We start from the raw sequence: 27,600 nt of genomic DNA on the forward strand, positions 1-27,600 counted from the left end.
AAGGATATATTGGCATTGGAGGCAGTCCAGAGTTGGCTAGGTCAGAGAAGGTTGACTAGGTTGATCCTGGGTATGGGGGAAAGGATATATTGGCATTGGAGGCAGTCCAGAGAAGGTTGACTAGGTTGATCCTGGGTATGGGGGAAGGATATATTGGCATTGGAGGCAGTCCAGAGAAGGTTGACTAGGTTGATCCTGGGTATGGGGGGTGTTCTTAGGAGAGGTCGAGAAGGTTGAGACTGTACTCATTGGAGTTTAGAAGAATGAGAGGCAACTTTATTGAGACGTAGAGAATTCTCACGTGGCTTGACAGGGTAGATGCTGAGAGGTTGTTTTCCCTTGTGGGAGAGACTAGGACCAGAGGGCATAATCTCAGCGTAAGGGCCGCTTAAGACCGAGATGAGGAGGAATTTCTTCTATGAGGGGAGTGAATCTGGAATTCGGTACTGCAAAGAACTGTACAGGTAGGATCATTAAATATGTCCAAGGCGGAGAGAGTCATTTTTATTTAATAAGGCAATCAAGGGTTATGGAGATAAGGTGGGAAAATGGGAGTTGAGGATTATCACATCAGATCAGACATGATTTCATTGAATGGCAGAGCAGACTCAATGGACCGAATGGCCCACTTCTCTCCTATATCTTCTGATCTTATGGTCCAGTCTTGAGGGGCTGAATGGCCTACTCCTGTTCCTATGTCCTATCTACTTTGTTGTGCATTGTGTTTGCAAAACAGATTGTGTCAGAGACCTACTTGCCCACCCCAAATAAAACAAGACCTAGTTGATTATTCTTATTTTATTAATTTTTCTCTTTTTAAAACAAAAACCTTACAACAGCATGCTGCCAAATGATTCGCTGCCTTATGAAGTTAAAAGAGCCCAGGAGATAAACCGTTTGTTTGGACCAAAAGACAGCGAAAATGCCTATGATCTTGCTATCGATCTTCACAACACTACCTCCAACATGGGAAACTGTCTGATTATGAAAACGTCCAAGGATGATTTTACCATCCAGATGATTAATTATATTAAGGTAGGTGCTCTCGATGGGACAGCCCTGATTGTCCTGTGCATACTTCCTTTTTGTCAATTAGAATTGCCGATTTCCACTTTATTTTCTCTTTTTTTAAATAACATTTCAGCATAAAATTTTTAATTCTAATTAAAGGGCAACTTGGCGTGGCCCATCCACCTACCCTGTACATCTTTGGGTTGTGGGGGTGAGACCCACGCAAACATGGGGAGAATGTGCAAACTCCACGCATGGACTGCCGGATTTTCTCTCCCGCCCCAGGAGGAACTGGAATATGGCCAGTGGGGGCCGCAGAAACCGGGAATAGGAAGTCCCATGAGGATCTATCAGCCCACCAGGTGGGACTGGCCCCCCCCCCCCCCCCCCCCACCCCACTATGTGCTTACTATGTTTGAAGATGACGACAGCACCTGGCAGCAGTTAATGCGAATTAATGGACACCCAGTCTACATGGACTGCTGGATACCAACGCGAGGCTAGCCATTTAGACAGGGGAACCACTGGCAATTCCGGTCGAGTATGGTCAACAATCTGCAAACCTTCCTCTGGTGGTGATCCATGGGAACGGTCCGAACTTGTTGGGGTGTGACTGGTTATGCCACTTATGGTTAGATTGGCAGCGGATATGCTGCATGAACCTACACGGCCCTGAAGGATTCTGACAAGGTTTCCATCGCTGTTGCAAGATCGCTTGGGCACCGTAAAAGGGGCTGTAGCCCATGCATACCTGATGCCTCAACCGTGCTACCACAGGATTTTGGGGGTGGGGAGGGAGGGGGAGTAGGGACCCCAATGGCGGTTCCGGGAACAGGACCATAAAGTTTCCCATGACCTCCCTAGAATATGAACTTTGCATTTTAGAGGGTGGGGTTTCCCCTTGCTGCTCATTGTGTTCTCTCTTTAATTGGCTCTGTTTATGGTGGTTAATATGGTTGCCTTCCTTAATTCTAATTACGTTTGCTCAAGTGTCACCAGGTATCTTTCGATACCGCCACAGGGTTCAAACCCCAATACTGATCAAAACTCGATTCACCAGTTAGTAAGTTCAAAATCAATGCTCATTTATTTACACACACACACACCGTCTAATATACTCATGCACAAAACTCTACCAACTAAACTATCACTACTACTAAAGCCTATACTTAGCTTCGGGTGCCCACTCAGTCAGAGGAACAATGGCCGTTGTCCGGTTCTGAGGCTGCTGGGGTCGAGCTGGTACGGAATAGTAGCTAGGAGCATCAGTCTCGTAGCGTGCGTTGACTTTGGACTTACTTGTTCTGGTGCAGCTGCTAGGCAGGCCTCTCCTCGCTGAGAGCCAAGGCCAAGAGAGCGATTCTCTCTTGGGGGGGATCCTTCTTATACCCAAAGGGGCTTCGTGCACTTTTGGGCGGGCCTTAAATTTGGCCCCAATTAATTGGACCGCATCTTGATCATCGGTACCGATCTCGAGCAATAAAGGGGTGGGTGCCCTGATTGCTGGGCGTATCCTAGGTGGCCGTTGGCCTGCTTGGTTCTAGTCTCCTCTGGCGCTGCGGTGTCTGCCTTAGTATCAGTTACTGAAATGTCCCCGGAGATGGCTCATTAGTATGGTATGGTAATGGCTTTGCAGTATCGGTCTTGTCTGGGAGCTACGGCTCCAAACAACAGATAAACCTTGCACCTGCTTGCTTTCTCAGCATTGTCCATTTTCCCTGCATTCTTTGCAAAGTGTCCATTTTGTAATCGGGCCGTGGCCATCCCAGATGGCTACACTCCCTCCTTGTGATCCTCAACGCGAAGCGAGAAGGATCACATTACCGCATCGTCTTCGTTCTTGGACCAAGCGGGGCACCCATAAGCAGGCTCTTCGCTGCTCTATCCTATGAAACACAATTTTACCTAAAATCATTTTAAATACATACATTATTATAAAACTCTGCGGGGTGCTATAACATTCAGGCATGCATTGCAAAATAAGAAGCTGGAACCTCTAACTATCCTCAATAAACTATCCTCACTCAAACAATCCAAAAATACTCTATAACATCTTAAACTGTACAAATAGCAGCACACAGATTTCTCTGGCTTGGCAGTCAAGTACAGAGTTTATTACATTTCTTTATTGAACAAACAAAACACACACAAAGAGAAACGGATGCACTTTAATTCATGTCAAGGGGTTCGGGGGTCTGGTGAAGTCTGAAGATAGGGGACTTAAACGTGTATACCGGGGTTCGGGAGCGGTGGGCTCTCCTTCGCCATTTCCTGATTCTAACTGTCTGCACAACACTGCAAAGTATCGCCAGTACTAAGAGGGCTTCTACTACATATGATAGTGAATACCAGGTGATAAGCTTATCCCACCAGGTCGGGGTATTGTCAACTGTCGCGGGGCTAACTAGCTCGGAGTTCTGTGTATTGCAGGGGTGGGAATCATTGACGGCTTGTGTGGTAGGGGTCAAGGGGTAGCGTCCGCGCGCAATTGAAGGGATCCCGCTAAGATCCAGGTGAAGAAGATGGAGGTCGTCTTCATCTTTCTTGTTGTCGGTCTTCTTCTTTCCATTCCTCTAGGTTCCTGAGTTTCCGGAGTTCTGTGAACACAAGCATAATATCTGTTACTATCTTGCTTAAGATCTCGTATGGCTGTCTGTCCTTTGCCAATTACCCTTTATAATTGGTCACCATGTGACTCCCTCATTTAAAAAAAAACTGAATATCTGGACAAGACATCCGAGAAAAATACTGACACAGTGCGAGCTGTCTCGCAGCCTGTGCGATTTACCATCCCAGTGTTTGAGGATGTGAATAGCATATGGAGAGCAACCTAAGGGTCGCCGTAAAACAAACAAAGAGTTTTGAACCAAAAGTTCCGGATGGGGTACGTATGGGCCGCAGCGGGTAAGAAATGGATGGAATCCCTGGGTAGGACGGTGATCAGTGCCGTTTGTGCTCTACCCGAGCATAGCTGACCAGAGGGGGGGGGTCCTCAGGCAGGGCAGGGACCAGTGCCGTTTCTCCACTGCCTGAGCAACCGGCAAGAATGGGTAAGAATGTGTTCGTCGTGGGGGGTCGCAGTTATGCATCTCTCTCGAAGCAAAAGAGCAGTTTATGAACTGTTGTCTGTGGGCAAACTTGTACCTCTAAAACGGGTTTCTGTGGACAAACTAGTCCCAACGGTTGTCTGTGGACAAACTTGTTCCATTAACTGCCAGGGGATGTTAAAGGAGTGGTCGTGTGGGGCCGTGAAAAACGTGCAAATTTAAAACCAACACTTAACATCAACACTAACAAACAAACATACAACAAGATGGTGCAGGTTCCATCAGAAAGGACACCGTATCTCTCCATCGGTTCCTTTTTACCATTCATCTGGACACCTCATTGCTCAATAGCGAACAGAGTCGCAAAGGGGTTCATTTGGTGGGAGTCAGACTCTATGTCATCATCATCTCCCCACTGCCATACTCTTGACTGGAGTAGTTTTGCGAAAACTGCGTGGGGCGAATTGGGGTCCATCTCATCATTCCGGATGAGCCTGAACGAATTGTCTCGGCATCACTTGCTGCCCTACTGCAAACTCAGTGGCGTGTACTGTTTTGTCGAATCAAGCCTTGCTCTGTTTCCTCCGTGTCCCAAGTGTCACAGCTGCTGCAAGTTGGGCTGCCTTTATATTGTCAATTAGCTGCTGTACGGCGTTTTCATGTGTGAGGGCTGTGACTGCGGGGCTGGCCAAATCCAGTCCTAATAAATACTCTGTCCCTTTCATGGGGCGTCCGGTCATGAGAGTGTGGGGGGGGTATCCTGTGGACGTGGATACCGTGTTCCTTAAAAACATTAACACAGATGGGAGAACTGAATCCCAGGTGCTGTTATTCTGCTGCACCATTTTCCTGAGGGTGGCTTTTAATGTCCTGTTCATCCTCTCTACAATACCACTTGACTGGGGGTGGTATGCGATGTGAAACTTTTGTCTAATGCCGAAAATTGTGAGGACGTTTTTCATTATGCGTCCTGTAAAATGGGAGCCTTGATCGGACTCTATACTGCGGGGGAGTCCGCATCTTGTGAAGATGTGGTGTGTTAGGATTTTTGCTGTAGTTTTCGCCGTATTTGTTCTTCATGGATAAGCTTCCACTCATTTTGTGAAGGTGTCGATGACCACCAACACATACTTAGAACCATTTCTACAAGGGGCTAGGGGTCCTATGTAATCTATCTGCAGATTCGTCCAGAGGCCATTAACGGGGCGGGTATGACGAAGTTGAGCTTTTTGCATATCTGTCCGAATTGTTCTGGGCACAGATCAAGCAATTCTCAATATAGTGGGTGACATCGGCTTTTAAATCAGGCCACCAACAGAGCGGCCTGAGGTGGGCTAAGGTGGGTTCAATGCCTTGGTGTCCATGATTGTCATGGAACTGACAAATGATCTGGTTCCTGTCCTGGCTGGGAACTACATAAATGCCATCTTTCAGAATCACACCGCCATTTGTGGTTATTGCATTTTTAAACTTATCATACTGGGCTGGGAAGGTTCCCTTTAAAACTTCCCTGAATTTCTCATTCCCCTTATGTGCTTTCGCTAGATCCTGAATGTTGGCCTGTGAGCTGCGTGTACTGGGGTGCTTTCGGGGGGGTTCCAAAAATAACCATGCCTGGAACCTGCCTTCGCTAAGGCGTCTGCTTTAACGTTACCGGGGGGGGGGGGAAGAACGGTGATGACTGAAAACCTTAATGATACCATAGTTTCTATCTTTCGCTGTCTCTAAGATATGTCGGAGTAATGGGGCTGAGGGTAGGGGTTTTCCGTCTGCGGAAACAAACCCTCTAGTTTCCCACAGGGGTAGGAATTCTGTTAAACTATTACAGACATACAAGCTGTCCGAATAGATGTCTGCTGGGGTCGGGAACGAGTCGGGGTGGTCTACAATATAGGCTCGCAGGCAGCAATCGCTTAAGTGTCCTGGCAACTTTAGTGAAATCTCATCAAGGGCGCGTCCCTGCACGTCCTCTACATAAATGCCGCAGCCGGTGATTCTCTTTCCATTTAAAACTGTGGAGGAGCCATCCACATAAATTTTCAGGGGTGCGCACGTGTCTGGGGTGGGTTCTCTGGGGTGTACTACCTGCTTTCCTGGAGGTGTCGTAGGTATAAATGGGCCTGTGTTGTGTTTTGTGGTGATGATCTCGCACTCATCAGGGGTGACTGCATACTGCAAATTATCGGCAAGGAAGGTGTGGGTCTTGGTTCTTTTCACTGTAATGTCCCGTCCCTGTAAAAGAAGGGTCCAACGGGCTGCGCGGATTTGGCTGACTGTGTCATCTTTAAGTCGGCAATCTAACAATAGCTGTGTTGGAGTGTGTTCCATGAGAATGGTGATGGGGTTGAGTCCTGTAATGTAGGCGAAGTACTGTACTGCCCAAAAAACTGCGAGCAGGTGCCTTTCACAGGCAGAAAATCCTTGCTCAACAGGATCTAAAACGTGTGAGGCGTATGCTACGGGCGGAATTGGTCATGGCGTTCCTGGAGGAGCACGACCGAATGGGTTCAGTCGGTGCTTGCTACTTCGATAGCGAACGGGGAAAGTGGATCTGGGACCTGTAGTGCGGGGGCTGTGCTGAGTGCTCTTTTTAAAGCATCCATGGCATCCGTATGCTGTGGAAAGCCATTCTCAAGGTGCCTGCTTCTTGAGAAGTTCGGATAGGGGCGCTGCTTTAATGGTGAAACCCTCAATATGGTTTCGGCAGTAGCCAACCAGAAATTACCTGGGGGCAGAGACATTGTGGGGAAGGGGCAATTTGACGATCGAGTCAATTCTCTTTTGCTCGATCTCTCGTTTACCATGAGTGATTACTGTACCCAAGTAATTCACTTGTTCTTTCAAAATCAGGGCCTTCTTGGGGTTGACTTTACATCCGTTTTCTTTTAGGAGTCCTAGGAGTTCAGTGAGAAGTGAAATGTGCTCTCCCTTTGTGTCTGTCTGTGGTAGCAAGTCGCCTAAATACTGGACCAAACAATCAGGGCGGGAAAATTTTGCTAATCCATTTGCCAGCTGTCAGTGGAAAATGGAGGGGGAGTTGTGGAAGCCTTGTGGAAGGCACGTCCACGTATATTGTTCCTGGAATGTAAAGGCGCATTTGTACTGGCACGCTTTATCCAATGGAATGGACCAAAAGCCGTTGCTAATGTCCAAAACCTAACATTTATTTGGACTGGAGTCCCTGTTTGAGCATGGTCTCAGGACTCGTGGCTACGGTGGGGGCTGCTGCTGGGGTTACTTTGTTCAGTTCCTGGTAATCAGTAGTCAGTCGTCATGATCCATCTGGTTTCCTGACGGGCCAAATGGGTGCGTTGTTTGTGGAGGCTACTGACCTCAGTACGCCTTGGTCAAGTAAACTCTCTATTACCTTTGAGATTTCTCCCTCTGCTTCCTGGGGAAATCCGTACTGCTTCTGGGGTCTGGGGTCGGGACCTGTTATATGCACAAAGCCAGCCAATTTGCCACAGTCGTGCTTGTGCTGTGCAAATGCTGCTTTGTGTTCCTGCAGGACTGCCCTAACCTGTTTTTGTCTGGACTAATGGCTCGAGGGTCGAACCAGAAGTCTCCTACTGAGCTAATCCTATTCTCATACTCTCCTACTGTGAGCGTGGCGGGGGCTCGTGCTGCCTTTGCCATTTTCCAAACACACTTGTTTACTGGATCAAAAGAAAGGTTGTGGGAGCTCATAAAATCGATCCCTAGGATATGTTCAGCTGTCTGGGGCAGATCAACCAAAGCCACGGGATGCTTAGTTGTAATGTTACCTATTTGTATCGCTCCAGGGGCTGTGATGTGTCCCTGTTGCAAATGACCTGTAAAGCCGCTGAGTGTAATGGTGTCTGTTGTGGGCCACGTGTCTCGTTGAAACATCGTGGAGGAATTGAGTGTGGTGTGGGACCCTCCTGTGTCCCAAAGAAATTCTATGGGGTGTCCCCGGACTTTGCCCTGCTACGACCGATCTACCGGACCTGTCCCAAAGGGTGTCGCAGACCCAAGTTGCGGAGCCCGAACACCGTCAATCAGTGCCGTTCATGTCTCCATTGTCTGAACGGGTGCTAACGCTATGGATCGGCTTTACCCTATTCCTATTTAGGGTGCCTGTCTGTTGGACTATCTGCTGCTTTTGTGGCGCATTGCACTCTCGTGCAAAGTGTCCTAGCTGACCACAATTGTAGCATTCTTGGGATTTGGGCTGGGGTAGGCTGTTCCTGCCCTCATTCACCCATGCGGGGTTCTGGTGCGCTCTAACTGGATTCGTGTCTGCCCTGGTCTTCCTCAGGTTTTATAAATGCGGCTTTGCCTTGGACTGATTGCTCCCAAGCACGGGAAAACCTTTACAAAACCCATTTTTCATTGTGGGCCTCGTCTGAGGGGTCACAATTTGCGCGAGCTCTCCGTCCTGCCTCTGTCGCATGAGAGACCAGGATTCGAGTCCATTTGGCCATATTATCTGTGGACAAATGGGCGCGGGCTACCTCTCCGAAAACTGCTGTGAAGTGAATCCACAAGTCTCCAGCAAACGCTGTGGGGTGCTCTGTTTTCTTTTGCCTACACTTGTTTAGGCCTTCTACCGGGTCTCCTCTGTTATGGCCGATCGCATCAAGGATCGCTGTGTGCATTTCTTTGAGGGTGCCTCCTCCTACACTCTGTGGGTCAGGGAAGGGCTGCCACGACTGAAGGGTCAAGGCATAAAACTGTGAGCTTTACCTGCTCTTTCTCGTCCAGGCCATACTTGGTGGCTTGCTGTTTAACTTTAGTGAAAAACTGGTGAGGGTCTGATGTGGGAAGGAATGGTGTAATTTTTCCACACGGGTCCCGTAATTGGGTTACGGGGTGGTATAAAGGAAATCTGCGTCTCCTTCTGCTGTGGCCCTGCGGTGTGTGGTTACAGGGTTCAAGGGGGTATGTTCTGCCTGTTCAGTCGGGGGTTGGGGTGCTCTCCTTTCTCTGGGGTTTTTCCTGCGTACGTGTCCCATGCACGTATCTATGGGCAGTTTCATTCAATTCCTGCCAATCGGGGCAGTTTTCTTAATCTAACTGTGGTCCAAATGTACTTTGAAACCCATTCTGAACGGAAAGCAGAGATTGCAATTTGCTTCTGCCACTTTGCGTGGTCTACAGAGCTCTGCCTTTGTTCCGTTGTGGAAGTGTGGAGTTCTCGTAGGGCTGCTTTCAAATCATTGCACTGTTTCTGCAATTTCTCTATCTGTTGCTCGGCTTCTTGTCTCACCAAGACCGCAAGTTGCGTGTCCTGGTAGGCCTTATCATACTGGGTTTGGAAACTACTCAAATGCGCGAGACAAGACTGGTGTGCCCTTTTGGCATCATCCACCTCTCTGTCCCTCACTGCTAACTTCTCTCTTAAATCCTTATTTTCCTTCTCAAATTCGCTCACATCTACCTCACTATTTCTGTCTCTCTACGGAGCGTCCTAACGACCTCCTCGGTGCCTTGCAATTGTGCCAGACAGGACACGATTGTCATCGGTTTGCGAGCTTTCCCTAAGATCTTCTTGTGGATCTTTTAGGGGACAGGTTCTCCCACCAAGTATGTCCTATACTCCCGGGACCTGTTTCGTCATTGGTGCAGAATTCACTCCAAAGGGGCCATTCTTTCCCTTGAGATATTTTCTGATCTCATCTTCCCATACGGGACACTGTCCTACTCTACTGGTCACTGCGACCTTGAATTCCTGGGGGTTCATAAGGCGTTCCATTGACTTCATTGCCATCATCTCTATCTAGGTTCCCTACTGAATTTGGAACAGGGGAGTGATAAAGTGGTGATGTAAACACGGGTACGGCTTACGCTATTTTCCGGCCTACAAAACTCCCGACACATTTACACAACAAAATCTCTCGGGTTTACCGTTATATCCCTGTTTAGTACGCATGCATTAACACACTTCCGAATCTCGGAGGCTTGATCAGTATTGTTCTTACGCTTGTGGTTTTTCTGTTTCTAATTGGATTCTCAATTCAAATTTAGGTTCTCCCGGAGTGGTTAGGCCACTTCTAAATCGAATCCCACTGGAGTTGCCAGTAAATGTTACTCGTTGTGTTCTCTCTTTAATTGGCTTTGTTCAGGGGCTGTTTAGCACAGGACTAAATCGCTGGCTTTGAAAGCAGACCCAGGCAGGCCAGCAGCACGGTTCGATTCCCGTAACAGCCTCCCCGAACAGGCGCCGGAATGTGGCGACTAGGGGTTTTTCACAGTAACTTCATTTGAAGCCTACTTGTGACAATAAGCGATTTTCATTTCATTAATTTCATTCTAATTATGGCTGCTCAAGAGTCGCCAGGTATCTTTCGATACTGCCACAGGGTTCAAAACTGAATACTGATCAAATACTCGATACACCAGTTAGTAAGTTCGAAATCAATGCTCATTTATTTACACTCACAGTCAAATGTACTCATGCACAAACTCTACCAACTAAACTATCACTACTACTAAAAGCCTATATTTAGCTTCGGGTGCCCACTCAGAGGAGCAATGGCTGTTGTCCGGTTCTGAGGCTGCTGGGGTCGAGCTGGTACGGAATAGTAGCTAGGAGCGTCTGTCTCGTAGCGTGCGTTGACTTTGGACTCACTTGTTCTGGTGCAGCTGCTCGGCAGGTCTCTCCTCGCTGAGAGCCAAGGCCAAGAGAGCGATTCTCTCTTTGGGGGGGGGGGGGATCCTTCTTATACCCAAAGGGGCTTCGTGCACTTTTGGGTGGGCCTTAAACTTGGCCCCAATTAATTGGACCGCATCTTGATCATCGGTACCGATCTCAACCAATAAAGGGGTGGGTGCCCTGATTGCTGAGTGGGCCCTAGGTGGCCGTTGGCCTGCTTGGTTCTAGTCTCCTCTGGCGCTGCGGTGTCTGACTTAGTATCAGTTACTGAAATGTTACTCTTTTGTCCCCAGAGATGGCTCATTAGTATAGTATGGTAATGGCTTTGCAGTATCGGTCTTGTCTGAGAGCTACGGCTCCAATCAACAGACAAACCTTGCACCTGCTTGCTTTCTCAGCATTGTCCATTTTCCCTGCATTCTTTGCAAAGTGTCCATTTTGTAATCGGGACATGGCCTCAGCTCTATAAAAACCCTGGCCTGGGTGCAGGTCGGGCAAGGAGACCTTTCGGGGAGTGGAGGAGTATTGGAATAAACCTTGTTTGTTAATTTCTGCCGTTGTCTATGTGTCCTACTTACCATGGATTTGACACTCATATTCAAATCCCTCATTGCCTTTCTCCTCCCTCGCTCTGAAACCTCCTCCGGCACTAAAATTAACTGTCCGGGAAATTTGGCATTCCTGCAACTCTGACCACTTGTGTACTCCTCCATTCCTTCACCCCACTATTTTAGAAAAAAAAAATTTGGAGTACCCAATTAATTTTTTCCAATTAAGGGGCAATTTAGCGTGGCCAATTCACCTAGCCTGCACATCTTTGGGTTGTGGGGGCGAAACCCACGCAGCCACGGGGAGAATGAGTGTCGTAAGTCCACTAAGGCAGAAGTCCCGTCACCAGAATTCCTTTTTATTTACAAATCCAACAGCTGAACAACCATGGCCATTCGGTCTGCTGTCCACACCGGGAGTGCAGAGGATCTGACACTCCCTGTTATATACACAGAAAGGGGTTCCCTGATTGGGCCACTAATCAGGGAACTCGTATTCTAATTGGCCAATCTCAAAGGCCTGGCCTAAGTCATTACAGCGCGCAAACTCCACACTCGACAATGACCCAGAGCTGGGATCGAACCTGGGACCTCGGCGCCGTGAGGCAGCAGGGCTAACCCACTGCATCACCGTGCTGCCCCCTTCATCCCACTATTGGCCACTTTTGCTTCAATCATCTAGGCCTCTGGCTCCAGAGAATTCTCTCCCTGAACCTTCCAGCCTCTCTACATCTCATCCTATAAGCTGCCCCTTAATACCTACACCTGAAGAAGATTTTTGTTCCTGCCTGAACATCTTCTCCTCTGGCTCGGTGTAATGTTTATCTGATTATACTAATGCTGCTCAGCTCTTTCTTTACTATAGTTACACTATAAAATTCAAGTTGCTGTTATTACAAGGCAATAATTTCTTCACTGAGTGGCTAAGGTAAATATTGGTCCTTTAGAGGATGAGAAGGGAGTTTTAATAATGGGAGATGAGGAAATGGCTGAGGAACTGAACAGGTTTTTTTGGGTCGGTCTTCACAATGGAAGACCCAAATAACATGCCAGTGACTGATAGAAATGAGGCTATGACAGGTGAGGATCTTGAGAGGATTGTTATCACTAAGGAGGTAGTGATGGGCAAGCTAATGGGGCTAAAGGTAGACAAGTCTCCTGGCCCTGATGGAATGCATCCCAGAGTGCTAAAAGAGATGGCTAGGGAAATTGCAAATGCACTAGTGATAATTTACCAAAATTCACTAGACTCTGGGGTGGTCCCGGCGGATTGGAAATTAGCAAACGTGACACCACTATTTAAAAAAGGAGGAAGGCAGAGAGCGGGTAATTATAGGCCAGTGAGCTTAACTTCGGTAGTAGGGAAGATGCTGGAATCGATCATCAAGGAAGAAATGGCAAGGGATCTGGATAGAAATTGTCCCATTGGGCAGACGCAGCATGGGATCATAAAGGGCAGGTTGTGCCTAACTAATTTAGTGGAATTTTTTGAGGACATTACCAGTGCAGTAGATAACGGGGAACCAATGGATGTGGTATATCCGGATTTCCAGAAAGCCTTTGACAAGATGCCACACAAAAGGTTGCTGCATAAGATAAAGATGCATGACATTAAGGGTAAAGTAGTAGCATGGATAGGGTTAATTAATAGAAAGCAATGAGTGTTTCTCTGGTTGGCAATCAGTAGCTAGTGGTGTCCCTCAGGGATCAGTGTTGGGCCCACAATTGGTCACAATTTACATAGATGATTTGGAGTTGGGGACCAAGGGCAATGTGTCCAAGTTTGCAGACGACACGAAGATGAGTGGTAAAGCGAAAAGTGCAGAGGATACTGGAAGTCTGCAGAGGGATTTGGATAGGTTAAGTGACTGAGCTAGGGTCTGGCAGATGGAATACAATGTTGACAAATGTGCGGTTATCCATTTTGGTAGGAATAACAGCAAAAGGGATTATTATTTAAATGATAAAATATTAAAACATGCTGCTGTGCAGAGAGACCTGGGTGTGCTAGTGCATGAGTCGCAAAAAGTTGGTTTATAGGTGCAATAGGTGATTAAGAAGGCAAATGGAATTTTGTCCTTCATTGCTAGAGGGATGGAGTTTAAGACTAGGGAGGTTATGCTGCAATTGTATAAGGTGTTAGTGAGGCCACACCTGGAGTATTGTGTTCAGTTTTGGTCTCCTTACTTGAGAAAGGACGTACTGGCACTGGAGGGTGTGCAGAGGAGATTCACTAGGTTAATCCCAGAGCTGAAGGGATTGGATTACAAGGAGAGGTTGAGTAGACTGGGACTGTACTTGTTCGAATTTAGAAGGATGAGAGAGGATCTTATAGAAACATATAAAATTATGAAGGGACTAGATAGGATAGATGCGGGCAGGTTGTTTCCACTGGTGGGTGAAAGCAGAACTAGGGGGCATAGCCTCAAAATAAGGGAAGTAGATTTAGGACTGAGTTTAGGAGGAACTTCTTCACCCAAAGGGTTGTGAATCTATGGAATTCCTTGCCCAGTGAAGCAGTTGAGGCTCCTTCATTACATGTTTTTAAGGTAAAGATAGATAGTTTTTTGAAGAATAAAGGGATCAAGGGTTATGGTGTTCGGGCCGGAAAGTGGAGCTGAGTCCACAAAAGATCAGCCATGGTCTCATTGAATGGCGGAGCAGACTCGAGGGGCCAGATGGCCTACTTCTGCTCCTAGTTCTTATGTTCTTATGAGTTGGAGGACAGCACATTAAGAAAAAATACTTTAAAAATAGGAACACGGTACTTCATTAGAGCAACAAAACTCTTTTCTTGATATTGTATATTTTCTCCATAAAGGTCTCGGGCAAATTTAAAATACAAATTGATTCATTGAAACAATATGGATAACTTCTGTCACCTTTTCCTTTCCAGAATACTTTGATACACGATAATTGTCAAGTGCTGCTACTCGAAAACCCTGCAGTTCAATATGGTGCAATACGAACTGTCGCAAAGCACTCTGTAGGTAAGCATCAAACTTGGGAAGAATAACTCAGTAAGAACGATAATCGGCTAGATCCAGCAGCCCCGCTCGCCGCATGCGTGAATCCTATTATGGCCGCCAAATCTCGCAAGATCAGATTTGTGCTCCGCGAGGGCGTGAGCCTGATTTCCATGAATTTGAATACATTTTAATGTAATTAAACGGCTTTACGCCCACGACACATCTCTTTCTCTCCTCTTTCCCCCCCCCCCCCACCCAGCAGCGTTACACCACGCTAGTGTAACTGGTTTTCAAAAATGGAAACCAGTCATGGTGAGGTACCTGGAGGTCCCCGGGGGTTGAGGGAAAAGGCTGGGCATTTCCTCCTGGCGCTCTGGCAGTGCCGCCTTTAAAAAGGGTGCCCCAATCTCAGAATCCCGGCTTTGCCGGCGTGTTTAGGTCGCAGTGCAAGCTAGTCATCAGTAAATCCAACAGAGGTGGAGGCAAATAGGATAGATGTATTTAAATTCGAAGCTCTCCAAGCACGTTGGGGAGAAAGGAAGGAATGATGGTTTGATGAAGTAAGATGGGAGACGCTTCATGTGAAGCATAGAAATTGGCATAGACCAGGTGGGCTGAACGGCCTATTGGAAGTGCTATGTGATGGAAGATTACTTTCTGTCTGCTGAGGCTGCCCAATAATGATATGGGCTCAGACTATTGGCCTCCAGAAGCCTTGCTGAGTAAAAGAGCGTTCATCGCTATCCTTTATCAAATAGTACATGCAGAGAAAACAGAAAAGTAACATTTCTGACTGACAGTAATTGACTATCACTGAAAGCTGCCCTGCAAGGCTCACGATGCTTGCCAACTACACAAAGCTCTTTCAATGCAACCGGCCTCCTCTGAACTACCCTGACGTCACCTGTGTTTTTCTCTCCCTCCCCAGAATCAGACACCAATAACAAATAGTGTGTCCCGAAGGTAAACGATGAACACACACGGACTAGGATTTATTCTCTATATATTCCAAGGTTTCAATCCAATTCCAGTTTGCAGGAGCCAGGGAAGAGTGATTGCATCTGTTTTAATGGTTGATGCTTACCTACAGGGTGCTTTCCTGGCGGGAAATTTGCCGTATAGTCGTGCGGTGGCTGCATCTGTTTAAAGTCAAACTGTGCCTTCTGACATAAACCAGTTGCCTTACAAAAGATTAAACATGAGATGAATGGGGCAGCTAATCAGTCAAGAACCTACTTCTATATCTATACGACAAGAGGAAGGGTGGGGAACTGACTTGTACCAACTGATTTTAATGGGGAAAAGAGATTTAGTAGCATGCACATCTGTTCTGAGGTGCGGGAAGAGCAACATCTGTTCTGAAGGACAGTGTGCCGCAGACTCTTGAGACTTCCCCAACAATTAAAACGGACAGGATTACTCTTTATGGGTGAGAAACATGATGTCGACATTGGGTCAAATGAGTTGGGCTGCACTGAAAATATCTTGTGTAATAACTGGCGTGGGGCATCTTTCAATAATATACAATTACTATCAGCTAACGCTTTCATCCAGGCCTCTCTGCGTGCACATTATGGAAATGACTCAAGCAGTTTCTAACATGAGAGAGTTTATGTAGCCAGTATGCTATCCACTCCCACCCCACCTCCTTTTTCTAGTGTGAATGTATTTTGTGCGAATGTACACAAGACTCATTCTATTGATCTTTGCTAAAACTCCTCATTATTAGATTTTGAATGGAAATTATGGCTGAGTTCGGCAAGCTTTTAACACTTTACCCCTTTATCAGAAGCATCTCCATGAGCATCTTCATCTTCGAAGTCCCAGGGTGTCCACTATGCAGGTCCTGCAGGATCGTATGCCAACCGGGCCGCAGGATGATCACGCGAGCTACTGATAGGAGGACACCATCCTCCATACTGAGCTCCTTTGTGAGGTAGGGCTGTAGCTCTCCTGGGGGACCTTCCTTGTAACCCACCCTGCAGGACGATGTAACGTAGTTTCGCCAATGTGGTATTCGGCATCCACATACAGATCTGCCCAGCTGTCACGGGCAGGATGTCCATGAAGTTCAGCGTTGCTACAACTTGGGTGGAGAGGGGGGGTTGCTCACAGGAGTCTACTGAGGAAATCTTGAGTTTACTGACTGTACACCTAGGCAATGCTCAGACGTATATTCGTAAACCGTTAATAACGACGCCCAGCGTTGGATCCGGCTGAGGCTATGGAGGAATCCCCTTATCCTCTTTGAAGAGGTCCAGTAGGGACTTGAGGTCGGTGATGATAAAAATATCCCACATAGACAGACTGATGGAATATTGTCACTGTGTATATCATGGCTAATCCTTTCTCTATTTGAGTGTGGTGGCGCTCTGCATCAGCCAGGGCCCTGGATGCATATGCTATTGGACGTTCCATGCCATCGTCCCACCAATGGGACACCACTGCTCTAATGTCATACGGGAGGTGTCACATGTGAGGATGAGCGGCCTAGAAGGTTTGTAATATGTCAACAGCTGGGAATACTGCAGCTGCCTCTTTACCCTGGCAAATGCTTCCCCTTGTGGAACTCCACATGCCTATTTTTGGTTCTTTGTTAGCCAATCTTTTAGCAACACATGTAGGGGTGCCAGTGTTGGCATAAATTTTCGCTAGTAGTTCACAAGCCCCAAAAACAACCTCCGTTCAGTCTGGTTTCCTGGTGTCGTGGCTCCTTTTATGGCCTGGACCTTTTCCTCAGCTGGGAGCGAGCCATCCTTATCCACGCAGTATCTCGGGTACGTGACCACCTTCGCCTGAAACACACATGCATTCCTTCAGCCGGATGCCCACTTTGGAGAACTGCCTGAGGATCTCATCCAAGTTGTCCATGTGCCGCTTCTCGGTGGCTCCCAAAATGAGCACATCGTCTAGGTACACCGCTACTTTGGGCAGTTCCAAAGATGCCTTCCATTACTCTTTGAAAGACCGCACACGCGGATGAAATCCCGCAGGGGAGCCGAGTATATTCGTATACCTCTGTAGGTATTGATTGTCACGTTCTTCCCTGATGCTGCGTCTAGCTCTAGTTGAAGGTCCGTGTGGCTCATGTCCAGCTTCGTGAACGCGTGGTCCTCAGTTAGCTTCACGTACATGTCTTCGACATGCAGCATGGGATACCAATCCAGGCGGGAGGGCCTGTTAATTTATAATTGCTGCAGAGGCGGATGGACTTGTCCGATTTCAACACTGGGACAGCCAGCGCAGCCCACTCTGCAAACCTGACCAGCCGAATGATGCCCAATCTTTCCAAGCGTCGCAATTCGGTTTTTACCTTTTGTGCGTAAGGCATAGGGGACCAGTCTTGCTTTTTAAAAAAAAAAATTGTTTTTATTAAAGCTTTTTTCAAACCGAATTTTTACATAACCAATAACAGAAAAGTAAACGGAAAAAAATTAACAAAACTAGGTGGCTGTTATCATTATACAAAAAGAGAATATACATTAAATGAACAGTTCCCCACCTAAGCCCCCTCCCCCGGATTGCTGCTGCTGACACTTTAACGTTCTCCTAGAAAGTCGAGGAACGTTTGCCGCCACCGGGAGGACCCCAGCAAGGACCCTCTCAAGGCAAACTTTATTCGCTCCAGACTGAGAAACCCAGCCATGTCACTAACCCAGGTCTCCACACTCTGGGGCTTTGTGTCCCTCCACATTAACAAGGTCCGTCTCCAGGCTACCAGGGAGGCAAAGGCCAAAACCTCAGCCGCTTTCGCTTCCTGCACTCCTGGATCCTCCGACTCCCCAAAGATCGCTATTTCTGGATTCTGCTTCACCTGCGTGTCCAAGATTCTGAACATAGCCTTCGCAAAGCCCTGCCAGAATTCTTTAAGCGCCGGGCATGCCCAGAACGTATGGACATGGTTCGCTGGACTTCCTGAACATCTGGCACAACTGTCCTCCATCCCAAAGAACTTGCTCATTCTCGGCGGCGTCATGTGTACCCGATGTACAACCTTAAACTGAATTAAGCTGAGCCTGGCGCTTGATGAGGAGGAATTAACCCTGCCCAGGGCATCAGCCCACAGGCCCTCATCCAGCTCCCCACCCTGCTCCTCCTCCCACTTGCCCTTCAGATCCTCCACTGGGGCTTCCTCCACCTCCTGCAGTTCTCGGTAGATCTCCGACACCTTCCCCTCTCCTACCCAGATGCCAGGCACAACCCTGTCCTGTATCCTACGAGGGGGTAGCAACGGAAATGTCCCCACCTGTTTTTTGAGAAAGTCGAGGACTTGGAGGTATCTGAAGGCGTTTTCCAGGGGGCAGGCTGAATTTCTCCTCCAGCGCCTTCAAGATAGGAAAAGTCCCATCTATGAACAGGTCCCCCATCCTTCTAATGCCTGCCCTGTGCCAGCTTTGAAACCCTCCGTCTATCTTGCCCGGAACAAATCTATGGTTGTTCCGTATCGGGGTCCAAACTGAGGCCCTTCCTCTGCCTCCTCCACTGACCCCAGACCCTCTGCCGCCGTCACCACTGGGCTTGTGGTGTATCGCGCCGGCGAGAATGGCAGCGGTGCTGTTACTATTGGCCCTAGGCTGGTGCCTTTGCATGACGCTGACCCCTCCTCCATTACCCATTTCCTAATCATGGCTACATTAGCCGCTCAGTAGTAGCTACAGAAATTCGGACCCCCCCCCCCCCCGGGACCAGCCCCCTCCAAGTCCTCAGCGCTATGGCTAACGGCTCAATTGCCAGGGCAGATAGTAGCGGGGATAGGGGGCACCCCTGCCTTGTCCCTCGGTGCAGCCTAAAATACTCCAACCTCAGCCGGTTTGTGGATACACTTGCTACGGGGGCCTGATACAGTAGCTTGACCCACCCTATGAATCCCTCACCAAATCAAACCTACCTAACGCTTTCCACAGGTACTCCCACTCCACCCGGTCAAAGGCTTTCTCTGCATCCGTTGCAGCCACTACTTCTGCGTCCCCTCCTTCTGAGGGCATCATGATAATGTTTAGGAGCCTCCTCACATTTGTGTTCAATTGCCTGCCCTTGACGAAACCAGTCTGATCCTCATCAATCACCCCCGGGACACAGTCCTCCATTCTGGTAGCCAGAATTTTAGCCAGCAGTTTGGCATCCACGTTCAGGAGCGATATCGGCCTGTAGGACCCACATTGAAGCGGATCCTTCTCCCTCTTCAGGATGAGCGAGATCGAAGCCTGCGATATCGTCCGGGGGGGGGGGGGGGGGGGTTCCTCTCCTTAGCCTCGTTGAAGGTTCTTAGCAGGAGTGGGCTCAGCAGCTCCGAGAATTTCTTGTAGAATTCTACAGAGAAGCCGTCCGGACCCGGGGCCTTGCCCGACTGCATACTATCCAGGCCCTTAACTATCTCCTCCAACTCAATCGGGGCCCCCAATCCCTCCACCAGATCCTCGTCCACCCTTGGGAACCTCAATTGGTCCATAAATTGCTTCATCCCTTCCCCTCCCACCGGGGGCTCTGACTCGTACAGTTTACAATAAAACCCCTTGAAGACTTCATTGATCCTCTCTGGGCCCAGGACCGTCTTACCCCTCAATCCCCCGATCTCCCTGGCCGCCTCTCTCCTGCGAAGTTGCTGCGCCAGCATCCTACTTGCTTTCTCCCCATACTCCGTAGACTGCCCCTTTCACCTTCCTCAGCTGTGCCTCCGCCTTCCCAGTGGTCAGCTGATCAAACTCCTTCTGCAGTCTCCGGCGCTCCTTTAGCAGCCCCTCCTCGGGGAGTCTCCGTGTACTTTGATGTGTGAGTATCTCTCCCACCAGCCTCTCCCCCTCCGCCCTCTCCCTCTTCTCTCTATGGGACCTAATAGAGATTAATTCCCCTCTAATAATTGCTTCATAGCCTCCCAGACCGTTGTTGCTGTTACCTCCCCTACATCGTTTGTTGTCACATAGTTTTGAATGCTCCTCCTTATCCGCCCACACACCTCTTCATCCGCTAGCAGTCCCACATCCAGTCTCCAGAGGGGGCGCTGCCCTCCCTCCGCCCCTAGTCGCAGGTCCACCCATTGTGGGGCATGGTCCAAGACCGCAATGGCCGAATACTCTACTCCCTCCACCCTTGGGATTAATGCCCTGCTCAACACAAGAAAGTCAATCCGAGAGTAGACTTTGTGAATGTGGGAGAAAAAAGAGAACTCCTTCACCCTTGGCTGTGCGAATCTCTATGGGTCCACACTCCCCATCTGATCCATGAACTCCCTCAGGGCCTTGGCCGCCGCCAGCCTCTTTCCCGACCTAGACTTAGACCGGTCCAGTGCCGGATCCAGGACTGTGTTGAAGTCCCGACCCCCCCTCCCGCCACGCCAGGGCACAGGGTGGAGAGGTTGCTCTCCATCCCAACAGGATCCGCCTTCGGGCGACCAACGAGGCGAAGGCTACAACATCTGCCTCCGCACCCGTTTCCAGCCCTGGCTGGTCCGACACCCCGAATATGGCCTCCCGGGGGCCCAGCTTTTAGTTTCACGTGCACCACTTTAGAGATTATCGTAAAAACCTCCTTCCAGTAATCCTCCAGCTTTGGACAGGACCAAAACAAATGAATGTGGTTTGCGCCACCCCCCCCCACCCCCGCAACATTCACACACATCTTCTACCCCTTCAACGAATCGGCTAATACCGTTGCAATATTAGTGACGGTTTTGGGTTGTAACGATTCACCACCAACCCCACGAGTTCATCGAAGGACTTTGAGCCCAGAGCTGCCAGGTAAGTGAGGCTCTTGATTATGCCAAAGGTTGGGAGCCCCTGCAGGCGGTCATGAGAATTACATTCCGTTGGTCCTCTCCAACGATACTTTTTGCCTGGGACAAATCCCACATTCGCTCGGCATATTGGGCCCAGTCCTCCACGTTGTCATGTGAGTGTCCCTTTAAGAAATGTTTTTGTCTTATCACATGGCTTCAGTGATGTAATTGTGTGGGTGGAGCTGGGCTGTGGCTCTGGGAGTTGGTTTTACTTTTGCTTTGGTTTGTGGCTCTGAGATTTTGCTTTTGTTTCCACATTTGGCTGCTGTACGCAGAAAGAGAAGTATCTTGCTCTGTCTCTCTATCTTCGTTTTAAAAGCTATTTCCAAATTACTTGATAACTTAAAAGAGATAACTGTTTTCGTTTTCTGGAAGGAATTCAAACCTGGGGTGAAATTCTCCGACCCCCAGTAGGGTCGGAGAATCGCCCTGGGCCGCCGAAAATCCCGCTCCCGCTGTGGCAGAAATTCTCCGCCACCCGGGAATTGGCGGTGGCGGAAATCGCGCCATGTCGAGCGGCGAGCCCCCTGCGGCGATTCTCCAGCCCGTGATGGGCCAAAGTCCCGCCGCTGGGAGGCCTCTCCCGCCGCCGAGGTTTGAACCACGCCGGCGGGATTGGCGGCGCGAGCGGGCCCTCGGGGGGCGCGGGCCGATCGGACCCCGGGGTGGTGCCCCCACGGTGGCCAGGCCTGCGATCGGGGCCCACCGATCGGCGGGTGGGCCAGTGCTGTGGGGGCACTCTTTCTCTTCCGCCGCTGCCACAGCCTCCACCATGGCGGAGGCGGAAGAGAATCCCCCAGCGCGCATGCGCCGGTGGTGACGTCAGCGGCAGCTGCTGCTGACATCACCACCGGTGCATGCGCGAACCGGCGACGGCCTTTCGGCCAGCCCCAGCGCCGGCCGTCAAAGGCCGCTGGTGCCGGTTTTGGCGCCAGTCGGCGTGGTGCCAACCGCTCCGGCGTGGGCCTAGCCCCCAAAGGTGCGGAGAATTTGGGGAGGCCCGACCGCCGGAATGGTTGGCGCCACTCCGGCGTCGGGCCGGGACCCCTCGCCCGCCGAGTAGGGGAGAATCCCGCCCCTACCAGAACAGTCATAATCTAATCGAATGGCAGAGCAGACTCCTAATGGGATGAAGAGCCTACTCCTGCTGCTGTGTCCTATGTTCCGAGCATTGTCCTGGAGTCTCAAAAATTAAAAGATGCAGACACTGTTATTAGGGCATTTAAAGGAAAAAGCTCTGCACTGTCCTCTTCTCCCACGCTCTGATCTCAGTTAATCCTCTGGGGTCAGGATCATTTAGCTGTTGCCACAAGCTCCAGGTAGTTTTGTACTGCAGCTCGGGCAGGCATGGGATGTAGTGTAAACATTGGCTGAAGATGCTGATTGATTGACACAAGAAAACATAGCCCAATGCCAGCGTTGCAGAAGATGATGTTTTCCCATCTTTAACCTACCGTTTGCTTTTGCCCACCAAACGTGGGTGGGACTATCTACTGTATGCTGTCGCTTCCTGCAAAAAATCTTGGAAGTGCGAGGGGGGTGGGTTGCATGTTACATTTCCCGCTTCCTCTTTTCCGGAAGCAGTCTGAAAGCCATCGGGAAATCCTGCCTTCAGTCTTTGGAAATGTTACATATCTCAAAATTCCAAAATGTGCCTGGCATCTAATCACCCTCACTTAATCTACTTTGTTTTGTCGCCTCCTACAGGTCTTGAAATAGGCCCTCAACCTCAAGGGGTCGTCAGGGCAAATATTTTAGCAAATATGCGGAAGCTCGTTAACAGTGCCTTGGACTTTACACATTTCTACAACGAAGGTGGGACGTGCTGAGCATGCGTGTGTGCGCGGTAATGTGTGCATGTGTGTAACTCGAGCATCTATGACACTGTTTGTTGTCCATCAGGATAATTCCCTCTTTTAAAATGTTAATTACTCCGGGTGCAAAAAATCTTTCTCTTTGCTCTAGTGATTGTATATTTTTATCGTGACGTAATCCTGGAACAGCAAGCTCGCTTTGACAAAAGTTGGCACTTTGCCCTTTCCAATACCAGCACTGACTTTGTCCTTCAAAAGAGGAGCAGACTGATCATTATTGTGCTGAAAATATTTGTTTGAAAGGAACACAAGGCCACCAAGGGTCATGGGATTGGGAGTAATATATTTGTATGGAACAAGGACAGGTTAAAGGACATAAAATAGAGAGCAGGAATAAATGTGTCATTTTCAGATTTGGCAGGTTGTTATGAATGTTATGGATCAGTGCTTGGGGAATCCATAATCTTTACAATCTATATTAATGTGTTAGATGAAGGGGCTGAGGGCACGATAGCCAGGTTTGCTGATGAAACAATGGCAAATACTTTCAAAGGTAGAATCGAAAAACGGGTTTTATTTTTAATGGTCCAAATTATTGAATGTTAATGTTTCGGGGGAATTGGGTGTCCTTGTACACACCAAGCTAACATACAGGTACAGCCAGCTGTAAGGCAAATATATGTTGGGCTCTATTGCAGGAGGGTTGAAGTACAAGAGTAAGGAAGTTTTGCTGTGGGTAGGTAGTGTGTACAGTTTTGGTCTCCTGATCAATGGAAGTATATGCTTTCTTTAGAGGGGCTGCAATGAAGATTGATTCCAAGAGTTGGTCCATGAGGAGAGATTGAGTGGAATGGGTCTATGCTCTCTTGAGTAGAAGAACAAGAGGCAATTTCACTGGAACGTATAGAATTCTCAGGGGACTTAGCAGTGTGGACACTGAGTTTGTTTCTCCTGACTAGAGAGTATCGAATAATCTCAGGGTAGGGGTTTAGCCATCAAGGACTGAGATGAGGAGAGATTTCTTCACTTTGAGGTAATGAAGTTCTTTGGGGTGTTCCGAGGATGTAAAATGCGCAGTTTAAATACTACAGTTTAAAGCAGAGAATTTAAGCATGGCATGGGTACAGGTTATCGCTCTGCACTGACACATGGGAAACAAAATAGGATGTCTAAAATGAAGGCGAGAAAAGGCAAATAAAAGGAAAATAACAGGATAAAAGACTCTATATGCTATTATCTGAAAAATGCAGCCCTTTAAACTTCCTGGAAAATAAAACGTTTGGATTGAAGTGACCCAATGTATGAGTTTAACAATAGAGTATATATTTTTAAACTCGTATAACATTTGCCAGGGTAGAGTTTGCATTCCACGGTAGCACAAAATGGATGATAGTGAACTTGACCCTGTTGCACCCTGCCCTGCACCACCTGTCAATGGACATGAAAATCACCCATTTTGCATAACCTAGATAATAATCTTTATTGTCACAAGTAGGCTTACATTAACACTGCAATGAAATTACTGTGAAAAGCCCCTAGTCGCCACATTCCGGCGCCTGTTCGGGTACACAGAGGGAGAATTCAGAATGTCCAAATTACCTAACAGCACGTCTTTCAGGACTTGTGGGAGGAAACCGGAGCACCCGGAGGAAATCCACGCAGACACGGGGAGAACGCGCAGACTCCGCACAGACAGTGACCCACGTGGGAATTGAACCTGGGATCCTGGCACTGGGAAACAACATTGCTAACCACTGTGCTACCGTGCTGCCCACGGTAGATGAAGTGGACCTCGCAATATCCCATAGAAAATTTGATTGTCCATGTTCCCTATTTGCTGTTTCTATTTTTAACCAGTTATTGGCCTAGTTCTATTTTTATTTTTAATGATTCTACTTTTAACCAGGTATGTGTCCAGTTCCATTTTAATGAAGTTCATTGGTGAATGATAGTGATAACACTGGCTGACCTTGGTCGACCTGACAGAACCATATACATCACCATTGTAGCTCTTAATGGCTTGGGAGATTTGAGAGTTCACTCACATAGTATTTATTTACATCTAGGCAAGGAATTCCCCCCATGCACCCTTGATGTTTACAGAGCTTTTGAGAAAGTCGATTACCCCAGGGATTCAGAAGGACAGATCATTGCTGTCATTCACCCTCAGCTGCAGGTAAATAATGTCTTTTGGATACAGCAAGTACGGTTTGTCTTTGTAAATGTTCACCATGCTTCTTGTTTTCCTTGCGGGAAGGCTGGGGTTTGGTGCTACGGGTTCCAGTTACCCACTGATTCGGTGCTTATATTGCCGTTGTTCATGTGTGGGAGGAAGAGTCGATGCCAACAAGTTATTTTTTTCTTTGGGGGGGTGGGAGCTATCACAATAGAATAAAATCCTCTCCTTGCCCAAAATTCCACGCAACACACGCACCCAATGGAAGTTGCCCATAAAGTAATATGGAGCAGGAACCATGGTCAATATTTCTTCTTTCTAACATCATAGTAATCCCATTGACATTCTGGCTTGGATTAACTAACTCAGTGCAGAGCAGAGATTGAAGGGAGGTGCTTCCTAATCCTTGTGATTCAACTATTTTCCGCGTTAATTCTCTCCACTATAAGGAGAGTTGGACTATTGTGAGGTGGGGTGTTTGGAGGGCTAGCCCTACAACAGAAAAACTGCTGTCCGTTTGGCGATAATTTGAGAAGTGCACCAGGATGGACTAGGATGGCTATTGTGTAATTGCGACTGAAGGCTATTGCTGGGGAGAGCCAAAGGGACTTAACTCTGCAATTAATTTGCTGTGCCTGACTTGGGAGCACCTAGTTTCATAGAATTTACAGTGCAGAAGGGGGCCATTCCACCCATCGAGTCTGCACCGGCCCTTGGAAAGAGCACCCCACTTAAGCCCACGCCTCCTCCCTATCCCCGTAACCCCACCTAACCTTTAGGACATTTGGGGGCAATTTAGCATGGCCATTCCCCCTAAACCTGCAAATCTTCGTGACTGTGGGAGAAAACCGGAGCACCTGGAGGAAACCCATGCAGACACGGGGAGAACGTGCAGACTCCGCACGGAAAGTCACCCGAGGCCGGAATTGAACCTGGGTTCCTGGAGCTGTGAGGCAGCAGTGCTAACCACTGTGCCATCGTGCTGATAATATATAAAATTCACAAATAAGATCGTCATGCAGGATGTAATCAAGATTCTCCATGCGCCACAAATCCCTCTGCAGTTACTCCTGAAGTACTCCATTGCCTTTTTTGTCTTGCAGGACAATGACTGGAAACAATTGAAGCCAGGCGACCCTTCGTTCCTAACCTTGGATGGGAAGACCATCCCTTACAATGGAAGCAGTGCCGTGTATCCCGTGTTTGTGAATGAAGCCGCTTATTATGAGAAAGAGTCGGCCTTTTCTGTTAACTCAGAAAGTAACTCTAAAGGCAAACAGTATGAAGGTTTGCAAAACTTAATGCAAAGGATTCTCCAGGATATGCTAACGGCTGTTTGTCAGACCAAAGACTATTTCCACCGACACTGTGCATTATGAGAGGATAAGTGTTGCTGCTTTTAATAATTTTTCTCCTTTGTATTTGATCAAAAAGGTACAAGTTTACCCGTGGAACCAGTCTGTTTTGTACGGGCAGTATCACGTTCTAACTTCTGTCCACTGATGGAAGGCATAGACTGTAGGGCGAGATAGGTCTCCCGATGAAAAGGGAACACTTAGCTGCAGTAAGAATTTCTATCTGTCCTCCCAGCTGGGAATGTAAAAAAAGGTTGTTCTTTGAGCAGTTACTCCTGCCTGTCCTGGGTACAGACAAAAAAACAAACAAACCCAGGGTAATCGACATGAGAATGTGGTGCTAGCTAAAACGTTGCATTGGTCAAGTATTCATTTTAATTGAATTAGAATTAACTTTCCCTTTTAATCACTGTGAAAATGTGACGGGCAGATTAATTTGCATTAGTGCCACAAGAGTGAGTTTAAACTTGAAGTTTACAACAGTACAGGATTAGTTTTGTTCCGATTTCCAATGCAGCAGTGTGATGAGATGAGCAGTTACATATATGCAAGATACTTTAAAAAAGAAAATAACTTATTAATGATTAGAATTCTTTGATATTCCAGTTCGGCCATTTTGCTGGGAGCCACCAGGAAGTGTGCTGTCAAAATCTAAAACCCGCGTAATGACAGACTAAGGAACGCACAACCTTTATGATGCTATTCAGATATTGTCCAGTGTGATGTGAAGTAGTAAAACTAATGGTAAGCCTCAGGGATATGTTCCGGCTGCAGTCCTTTTCATTTGGTGTGCCCACCGGAGACGAAAGCACGGTGAGGTGTGAAGCGATGTCATCTTCAATGCTTACCGTACACACAAAAGGATGAAGCCTTTTATCACCTGTACTGTGTACCAACCTTCCAAAAGAAGAGTTGGAAATGAATATCAAAGTTTCACCACCCCACAGACATCTCAGGTAAAGCAACAGGACAAATAAGGAGCTCCTTATTGACACTCGGTATAGAGCAGGGCCTTGCCGATCATATCCGGATGATAATCGGAATATGGGAATTTTACATGCGATGTGACGCTGTGTTTAAGCAGATTATTGAACACAGAAAAACAATTGAGGGGATGTCTAAGACCCAGCTGAAAATGGAAATGCTAGGGCAGCACGGTGGCCTAGTGGTTAGCACAACCGCCTCACGGCGCTGAGGTCCCAGGTTCGATCCCGGCTCTGGGTCACTGTCCGTGTGGAGTTTGCACATTCTCCCCGTGTCTGCGTGAGTTTCGCCCCCACAACCCAAAAAAA

The 27,600-nt window shown here is 48.1% G+C and overlaps 1 protein-coding gene across 1 annotated transcript; it reads left to right on the plus strand.

Moving 5' to 3' along the window:
* Positions 1–840: 840 nt before the first annotated feature.
* Positions 841–27,600, plus strand: aspa (aspartoacylase). Its single transcript, XM_038814462.1, is given in 6 exon segments — positions 841–1,035; positions 14,119–14,212; positions 22,671–22,778; positions 24,844–24,953; positions 26,057–26,194; positions 26,196–27,600. Coding segments are annotated over 6 exon segments (705 nt in total). The 3' UTR covers positions 26,256–27,600.

This window comes from Scyliorhinus canicula, chromosome 12 (assembly GCF_902713615.1).
Source record: "Scyliorhinus canicula chromosome 12, sScyCan1.1, whole genome shotgun sequence".
NCBI lineage: Eukaryota > Metazoa > Chordata > Chondrichthyes > Carcharhiniformes > Scyliorhinidae > Scyliorhinus > Scyliorhinus canicula.